Source organism: Nanorana parkeri, unplaced genomic scaffold (assembly GCF_000935625.1).
Source record: "Nanorana parkeri isolate BGI_ZX_2015 unplaced genomic scaffold, ASM93562v1 scaffold2261, whole genome shotgun sequence".
NCBI classification, from domain to species: Eukaryota; Metazoa; Chordata; class Amphibia; order Anura; family Dicroglossidae; genus Nanorana; species Nanorana parkeri.
The window spans coordinates 43008-52608 of NW_017308529.1; the positions used below are offsets into that span (position 1 = coordinate 43008).

The 9601-nt window shown below is 44.0% G+C and overlaps 2 protein-coding genes across 2 annotated transcripts in view; one reads left to right on the forward strand and one right to left on the reverse strand.

Moving 5' to 3' along the window:
- Positions 1–247: 247 nt before the first annotated feature.
- Positions 248–1201, forward strand: LOC108801230 (proteinase-activated receptor 1-like). Its single transcript, XM_018573165.1, has one exon. It carries the CDS (start codon positions 323–325, stop codon positions 1199–1201), a length of 879 nt encoding a protein of 292 aa, XP_018428667.1. The 5' UTR covers positions 248–322.
- A 7545-nt stretch (positions 1202–8746) lies between these two features.
- RUSC2 (RUN and SH3 domain containing 2) overlaps positions 8747–9601 on the reverse strand; it is a 48323-nt gene continuing 47468 nt past the window's right edge. The window contains exon 11 of the mRNA XM_018573167.1: positions 8747–9531. Coding sequence (XP_018428669.1) covers positions 9375–9531 — 157 coding nt within the window. The 3' untranslated portion in view covers positions 8747–9374. The remainder of the gene's footprint in view (positions 9532–9601) is intronic.

Below are 9601 nucleotides of genomic sequence, written 5' to 3' on the forward strand. Positions count from 1 at the left end.
CACGCTACCAGCTCCCTGGTATGTCTGACAGACATTGCTTAGCACACATGCATTGACATATCGGACACCAGGTCCACTTTGACTATTACCAATGCTTTGTCAGCCATCAAGATGCAGTACGGATGAAAGTGTTTTGTGCAGTTGAATATAATAACCTTTTTATCTTTTATTTTTTTTAGATGAAACAGATGACAGTAGTAGTAACGAGACGTCCATGGAGTTTTCCGATGAAGTTTTGGCTTATCTTCAAAGCCGTTGGTTGACCACATTTGTTCCTTCAGTCTATACGGTTGTGGTCCTCCTGTCACTGCCTCTAAATTTAATGGCGATCTTCATATTTCTTTTCATAAGTCAAGTAAAGTCACCGGCAGTGGTCTTTATGTTGAACTTGGCGGTCGCTGATGTCCTCTTCGTCACCTCTCTACCTTTTAATATTGTTTACCGCTTCTCAGGAAACAATTGGGTCATCGGAGAAGGGATGTGCCGCTTCGTCACTGCGGCATTTTACTGCAACATGTACTGCTCCGTCCTGCTCATGACCAGTATCAGCGTGGACCGGTTCCTGGCGGTGGTCTATCCCGTGCAGTCTCTTTTATGGCGCACAGTGGGCAGAGCCTGGCTAGTCTGTCTCTTCATCTGGATGGTGTCCATCACCGCCACCGTGCCGCTACTCATGAGCAATCTAACGGTTCATATTGACCACCTGAACATCACCTCTTGTTGCCACACGCAGGAACCGGAGGACGTTCAGAGTTTTTACTTTCCTTATTTCACCACTTACATCTCCGTTTTCTTTTTTTTGCCTTTTATCATCACAACTTTCTGTTACGCTGCGACCATCCGAAGTCTGAGCTCGCCCACCATTGACAGTCCCTTTAAAAAGTCCCGGTCCGTGCTCCTCTGCGTGACGGTGCTTTGTGAATTTATCTTCTGCTTCGGCCCGAGCAACATCATCTTTTTAGTTTATTATCTGACTTTAGAAAAGCCAGTTGGCAACTCCATGTTTTTTGCCTACACCCTCTCGGTCTGCGTTGGCAGCATCAGCTGTTGTTTTGACCCTGCTATGTATTATTTGGGGTCTTCAAAGTGTAAGAAGCACGTGTACAGACTGATCTGTTGTGGCAAAACTAGAATTGGCCATAGTCAAACAAGGAGCTCCTCGGGAATGACAGGTGGGGAGTCTAGTGGCTTTACGTTGTAGACCCGCTGTTCTTGAGGCTCACCGGTCAGACACATGCATGCCAAATTCCAAGGAAGTGAAGTCTGGGTTCTTCCAACAGTTTATGAAGGTTGTAGCTGAGTGGAAGGTCATCCTATCAGCTTGCTTCTTGCCAGCTAATTGGCTCCTCATAGTGCTTCTATTCACACTCACACTCCTTTCCTGCTGTACAGGGACTGCAAGGAAGATTCAGCCCTCTATTTGCAATGCTTTAGTCTCTCCAATGCTTAAAGGAGAACTATGGGGTTAAGGCTTTTCCCCATAGTTCTCCTTAGGGTAACGGGAGGACACAAACTAGTGTCCTCCCGCCACCCTAGGCTCAGATGATTGGTTGGTTTCCTCTAGGCAAAAAAAATAATTACTCATAGCCCATTAAAAGATAAAATAACAACATCAGCTTTTGATGCAATATTTATCTTCAATCTAAATTGAAAGTTAGTCGTACCCTTTTAATGGGCTATTCGTTTTAATTTGACTGGAGTTCTACTTTAAAGAGACCCTGTCACCAAGCTTAGAAACATTGCAAGTAAACCGACAGAAATATAAAGTATGCAGTGCTTTCTGCATAAGCTATTTGTATTCACTTGCAATGTGCCTTTGGACTTTGACTACTCCAGGAAGGGTCAACTTCCTAGCATGGACCCCTCCCTCCTTGCACATCATAGACCTCTCCTCTTCTGAGACTCTGTGCTGGCCCAACTTCTCCACCCCTCCCCTAAATAACCAGTTATGTAGCTGCTGTGGGAGGAGAAAAGGGGAATACTTGGAAGCTGCTGACATCACATCAAAGATGGCGGACTCCAGCAGCGGTTTAATGTTTTTTGGATGTCTACACAAGTGAATAGCACACATAAGCCACATTAATTGCACATATCATGTTAGTTGTCTGGCGACAGGGTTCCTATAAGTGATGACAGGGCCGGATTTACTCTCTCTGCTGCCCCAAGGCCAGGTTCCTCAATGTGCCCCCAAACCCCCCCCCCCATGGAGAATGGCAGACCTGCAGGCTGCATACAAGTGATCTCGGCGACTTGTAAAAAACAAGTGGCTGCTTCCCTGCTGTACAGTTTGCTCTGCTTGCCCAAAGCCGGGCTAAATGTAGAAAACAACTACCCGCCCGGTGCCGAGAACTGCGTGTCCCGGGCATCAGGAGATAGGAATTCCACACCCCCGCTGCCCCTCTACTTCCTGCTGCCCCAAGGCCGGGCCTTGGTTGGTCTTGTGGGAAATCCGGCCCTGCTTCTAACCAGATATAAAGTCTTATCTATATATATATACATACACACATAGTGTTACTCTACTGAGACCCTCCACAGCCCACCTGGGACCCCGCACAGCCCTGCTGAGACCCCACACAACCCTCCCGAGGCCCCGCACACCCCACCTGAGACCCTGCACAGCCTTCCTGAAACCCTGCACTGCTCTCCTGAGCCCTTGGAGACATCAGGTCACCACCCCACAGCAACACAGAGTATGTAGCTTCATATGATTCTGCATTGCTGTATAATGTACTGCTGGGATGTATAGTCCTCTATAACTCGTGGTATTCTGCATTGCTGTATAATGTATTTCCGGGATGTGTAGTCCTCTATAGCCGGTGGTATTCTGCATTGCTATATAATGTATTGCTGGGATGTGTAGTCCTCTATAGCCGGTGGTATTCTGCATTGCTATATAATGTATTGCTGGGATGTGTAGTCCTCTATAGCCGGTGGTATTCTGCATTGCTATATAATGTATTGCTGGGATGTGTAGTCCTCTATAGCTGGTGGTATTCTGCATTGCTATATAATATATTGCTGAAATTTGTAGTTCCACTACAGCTTGAAGTCAGTGGAAAAACTACCAGGGTCACGGTGGTCGCAGCTGCGACCAGTCCCTGGCGCTCCACCACTGTCCTAAAACCATTAGTCTGTATTGTTTTAGAAAAACTGTCACATGACACACACAAAAAAAGAAAACAAAAAGGTATCGGTAATTGGTATCGGTGAGTACTTGAGGAACAGTATTGTACTCACACTTGGTCTGGAAAAAATGGTATTGGTGCATCCCTAATATAAACGTTACCTGAAATCATCGTTGATCACTGAATTGTCTTTTTCTTGTACCTTTTATGAGGAAATAAAAAGCATACGCTTGTGGGTTCTATTCAGCACCTTTTTTTATTAATATGCGTAATAAATAAACAAACCAATAAATATACATATATATGGCATAAGACACCAAGATTACAGGCGCTGATGTAACAGACAAGGGTTAATTCCAGCAAGAGCGGTTGTACATACACCGGAAAAATGTAGGCATTGGCCCATTCCAAAACCCTGGGCAGAAATTGGGCTCTTCAGGAAATGACTGAGGGCCTTTTGGAAAAGGGGGGTTGAGAGTTATGTGGGTGGGAATAATGTGGGTGGCTAGCCCATTATCTGCATGTGAACCAAAATAAGGAAGCCATTACATTTTGGCAGACTTAACCGAAATTAAGTGGAAAGCATCCAATCATATCACTAGGGCTGAAGAGCCACGGTGGTGCCATTCCTTACACAATTGCCATTTGTGTCTATAGCCCCTCCCCCAATCAAACCGGGTTCTAGCAGTGTAAAATGGCAGTGGCCTTGGTGGAAGCTTGGAGGATGGATAAATGGGCTGAATAGACTATAGGGCAGTATGGAAGTCATGGAGCTAGAGATGTCACCTCCTCCTAGGGAGTTGATTGGCTGCTTTTTTATGAGCATGGGTTCACCTCCATTATGGCTTCCTCCATGTTTAAATAAATATATTCCTATATGGACTTCCATCCATATCCAGTACACTCTTGTAAAACTCATACGGTTCTCTTTAACCTTCACTGGGGTGGTATAGCCAATGGCAATCAGCATGGAAGAGGGTGGCAGACCACACTGATAACAACTGCTAGTGCCATCTAATCTGGATATGTACAATATAAAATATGGAGCCACAACTGAACTGCCGCTCCTAATGTAAATGTCATACTAGAACTAGACTTGTGCGCCGTCAAAAAATGTGTCCGTTTCGTTCCGTTTCGTAATATCCATTATTTAGTATTTCGTAATTCGTATCCGAAACTCAATTCGGATTCGTACGAAATACGGATTTTCGTTAGTTTCGGCACATTTTCGTAACTTTACGAACATTCGTTATGATGAAGTTAAAAAGCAAAAATACCTTTGTTAATATTGTGGAGTCGATGTGGTAGTTGTTTTTGTATCTGAAATACGAATTCCGTTAACGGATTCCGGATCCGAATTTCGTATTTCGGACTTAAAAAAAAACTCATCAACTCCAATATAAATGTACCTTGCTTTTTACCTTCCATATAACGAAACGGAACGAAAATACGTCAACGGAATTTCGTATTTCCTGCCTGTGTATTGTAATGCAACTCTCAGCAGTAGTGGATCCGTATTTCGGATTTAAAAAAAAATCTTGTCATGTTGTTCAACCTCATTTACAGGGGTAATATTAGTTCCTGTTTCAAAGAAATTCGGATCCGAAATTCGTTAACGGAATTTCATATTTCGGATATAATTCGGAAACTGCAATTCGGATTTCGGATGCTTACGAATTTACGAATTTCAGGAAAATTCGTACGAATTTCGATTCGTAACCGAACGAATCGCACATGTCTAACTAGAACCTGCACAGGGTAGACAACAAGAGCCACATACACCCACTTGTAAAGCTCCTACGAGGTTCCTAGCCTGGTCACTCTACACCAAACGACCCAGCCTTTCATTTACACGACTTACTCATACATCAAGGACAGGAGAAGTTTGATGGTGCTTTATAAAGTCTATAAAATCCAGTTATTTGCAATTGTGGAGACCTCTCTAGCAACATCCATTGTCCAGAATTTTAAGGGTTGTAGGTCTCATCATCACAATTCAGTTCCTCCATGTAAAGCCAAACTCCAACCAATCTTTTTTAAAGTTTTGGATAAGGTGCAGATGAGTTAGAACCTCTGCCAGGTTTTTTAGGAAGATCTGGTTGTGTCCCTGTGGGGACGATGTCCCATCACTTCCTGCCCCGGAGACAGCAGCCACCAGGAAATGGGGAGAAATGTCCTAAAGAGCTGATGGAAGTTTTAGCCCTTTACGGTCTATTCAAAACAAATAAAGTTCCCTCTGGAGTTACACTTTAAAGGACGATTACCATATAATTAAAGGAGAACTATGAGGTGAGTGACAATCACTCATAGTTGGAGCTGACGTGCGACAATGAAACTGTCGGACGGGGGAGGGGGCGGGTACAGCTGGCTCTGCTTTTAGATAGGCAGAGCCAGCTGTCACTCACGCAGCTGGGTGGATCTCAACAGTAATGTCGGGATCCGTCCCGGCTGCGGCGGTCTCAGTATACCGCGAGCTGTAGCTCCCTATATACCGAGCTTTGGGTCACGGGACGACGCTAGTATATGTTCTCCCGTGACCCTTAAGAGAACTATGGAGAAAAAACACTTACCCCATAGTTCTCTTTTAGGGACAATAACTAAAATGGTGGCAGGTGACCAAAGATAAGAGAGCGCCAAGCAGGTGGTGGAATCCAGATCAAATGTATTGTTTACAGCACATTTTGGGGGTTTTAGGAGCCACCCTTCATCAGGGCTTTAAAGTGTCAAAGCGATTGGAATCTGGATTAAAGAAGATGGAATGATTGCAGAGACAACTGGTGGGAGTGTATAGGACATGCTCCGGTATCAGGTTCAGAAATTGTATCTGTAGTCATGCCATGCTCTTCAGTCTGGATTCAAGCCGCTTTGACGATCTAAAGCCCTGATGAAGAGGATGCCCTAGAGTCCCTCAAAGGTATTGGCTTAATCACAGATGTTCCAAACAATGCTATTACCTGGACTCAACTCTGTTCCAGGTACCACTCAGTGGCCCTTGTTGGCTTGACAGCTGCCTTACGTGATTCACAACCCTTGAAGACACCCAATGCAAGCAATCCCTGGGGACCCAGCACTCAGGAACCCACACCTACCAAACCTTTTTATTTAATGTCCTTGTTTTTTTGTGATAGTTGGCTTTTGTTTTGAGAGTTCATTTGATAACAACGTTGAATCTTGGAAAGAAAAGGGACATGAACTAAGATATTTATTAAATTCATCTCTATAACAGCATCTCCATTATAGTAGACAATGAAGTCAGCCAACATCCAGCCTCAACCATTCCAGGTGTCCCGATCCATTATACACAGCAGTGTAGGCCTCCTATTGTCCACCTTGTTTTCAATCTGATTGTATAACACAATTTAGCCCCCTTTTTGTTTTTTAGAGCTGACCAAAAATCCTTTATCATGTATAATAATGAGGACCCACTCAATCCCACCGATGTTCATCTTTATCTACAGGAGTGCAGCCCCCGATTAACCAACCTATGTCTGTCCATCAATTTATATACAGCAGTGCAAGCAACCAGCACGAACACTGCCCTGCCTGAACTATATATACAGCTCATACATACACACAAGACCCAAATAATAAATATACAGCCCCCATAACACTTAAGGCTCTCACTCAGGTTTCTGTTTAGAAGGACCGTCCACCCTAAACTGATATTGCAGGCGCAGATTGGACAAAACACCCACTGGCTTTCTTATACCTGCTTTAATCCTATTTTAATAATTAGGCTTCTTCATCTGAGTTCCTGGAGCTGCCAGCTTTACTGCGGAGTCTTATAACTGCTGCTCCATTGTCTGTAAAGTTACAGTAACTCGATGGCATAACCAACCGCGGTATTGAGATCACAACTGGCACAGCAGATACCTGGCTGCTCAGATGCAGAGATCTTGTCTTAGAGCTTGCTATAAGAAGTTGGCCAATGATTCAGCCTGGCATATATCAAGACCATGGTATCGGTTTTAAGGGGACTGGCCCTTTAAATACTAACTGGTGCAGTTTTTGTTTAACATTACAAGAAACTACATTGGTGAGAAGTGAGGTGACTAATGCATTGACACAAAGAAAATTGACTATATCCCCCACCACCCCTACTCATACTTGTGGCCTTTTTTAAAATCTTTATTCATTGGATTAGAGTGGTTTAACTTTAAGCTTCAGGGATCAAAAAAATCCCCAAAATGAAAAGTGCAGCCATGAGTACAGCACCAGGATAAGAGTAAGGGGCATTGTAGCTTACATACATTCAGTCCAGTAATTAGTTTATTGAAGGTAGTGATCATTAACTGCTTTACATATAGTTGTAATGATATCCCTTAATACAACCATCCATCGTTCTTTCCAAAACCAAAGAGTCGAGCATTTTCAGCAAAGGTTTGACCCCCGGGATTAGGATTGAGCTTCTAAATCTAGCAATGAGCAAAAAAAGGAAACCTAGTTCATGCAAGGTATTTGCAGCCCACCATTTGCGTTGGTTAAATGATCTCCCAGATTCCAAAATGTGTTCATCTATCCAAGGGTTAGTTCAACCAAAACTGATATTCCAGTCATGGATGGACCCTGGTGGGCTGACATGCCCACTAGCATTAGAGTCTTCACCCGCAAACAGCTCCCTTCATGTAGTTCCTTTCCCGGCTCCTGGCTCCTTGGAGCCTTTCTAGGCTGCTGTATTTTCCCCGGCTCCTGGCTCCTTGGAGCCTTTCTAGGCTGCTGTATTTTCCCCGGCTCCTGGCTCCTTGGAGCCTTTCTAGGCTGCTGTATTTTCCCCGGCTCCTGGCTCCTTGGAGCCTTTCTAGGCTGCTGTATTTTCCTTCATATATATAAAAATAACTTTAAAAAAAGATGAAAAATCCATCGGGGAGCCCGACAGTCCCTTGTGGTGGTCAAGATGGTTGAGCAAATCTAAGAAATCAGAGAGATTTCACCACTAAAGTGCTAGAAAGGTCAAAGAAGCCAGGGAGTGAAGCCAGGGGGTGATCTACCTCCCCAGTTTCCCTCAAAAAATCAATTCTGTGTGTGCAAACGCTTTAAAGAAAAGCAGATCTTCCACCAACTGCTAACAGAACCCTCAAGAACCACCCTTTCCTTAGTTTGCGGGTTCTATTCCAAGTTGTATGATCATCCTAAGCTTTATTTTCCATTGTCTGGAGCCATCTCAACTCGCTTCTATTGTTGAAGCCTTTGCTAAGGATTTATGCCCAACTGTCCTGCTTGTTACCTCCTTAAAACCTAGTAGGCCCAAATCCCGACTCCTACCATCTTCCCTCTGAAGCCATTTTTCTATAAGAATAGTACAGATCTTAGTTTCTTTTTCAAGATCTTTTGCCAAGAATGTATGTCCAGTCGATGTGCTTGTTACTGCTCTCTTGATATACTGTAGACTGAACATCAAAGGTGCTTGTGATAATAGCACAATGGCCAATGATAACCTTGGTAATACATCACCAACCAACTTTACATACCTTATCCAACCATACATAACCAATAGTTTTTTGCCCAACTTTCAGCTCAACTACTTCAATACCTTTTCTCCCTTATATAACGTTACCATTTCCAGTGACCTTACAGCGTTCATCAGCTTCTGAAAAGCTTTGCTTGTCCTCCAGGTTGAGTCCATGTATTCCACCTCCATCTCTTGCCCGTAGAACCTCACTCTCAGATTATTAAATGGACACATTGTAACATAGTTTGAAGCAGAATTTACATATGACATCATCTCATTTTCATGCCCTGTGCTTCAGGTAACCAAGTAACAGATTGAAAGTTCTTTGGGTCAGTCACCAGATCTTTTTTTTTTTCATTCACGTTTCTCGAAAGATGGTAAAAAAAAAAAAACATCTAGAACTTTTTCAAAACGTTACTTGGGAATATAAGTGCTAAGTACAGGAGCGCAGAGAGAATCAGGTCACCGACTATGAAAGCATTGGGGGGGGGAGTCACATTTTCTCCTATGATGTCTGCATGCAGAGCTCACGTCAATAAAATGGCTAGCACACGTGCACGATGGTTTGGGCGCAGGGAGAAAGAATACTGTATTAGCGTGGCCGACCCCGCCACGCTCGTCAAATTGTAATCGTAATGCTTTCCATTTTTTTCCTCGCAGAGGTTAAAACAAAAAAAGCCAGTGGACATCTTGAGTGCTCCATTCGTACCAAAGAACCAGAAAGCTCTTGGTGCGTTCCTCGTGCTGCGTCATCATGAACCCCGTCCTTAAGTGTCTCGAGTAAACAGTCCCAGCGATTGTTAGGAGTCCACTCTGTCGGGCTGAGTGACGAACTTTAGGGGCAACAGGCCATGCCGGTTTCCAAGGCCACGCTGCAGGCGGTCAGAGTGCGCGTCATACATGAAGCTGAGGTCCGGCTGCTTCGGATCTGCGCGATGGCAGGCGGGGTTCACCTGTCTGATAGGAAACAAAAATAACCAATTTAGTCGAAAGAAATCAGGGCTTGTAATAAGAATAGATATTTGAA

Bases quoted from the DNA above. Each gene is read 5' to 3' on its own strand.
- LOC108801230 (XM_018573165.1), top strand. From the start codon at position 323: ATGGCGATCTTCATATTTCTTTTCATAAGTCAAGTAAAGTCACCGGCA.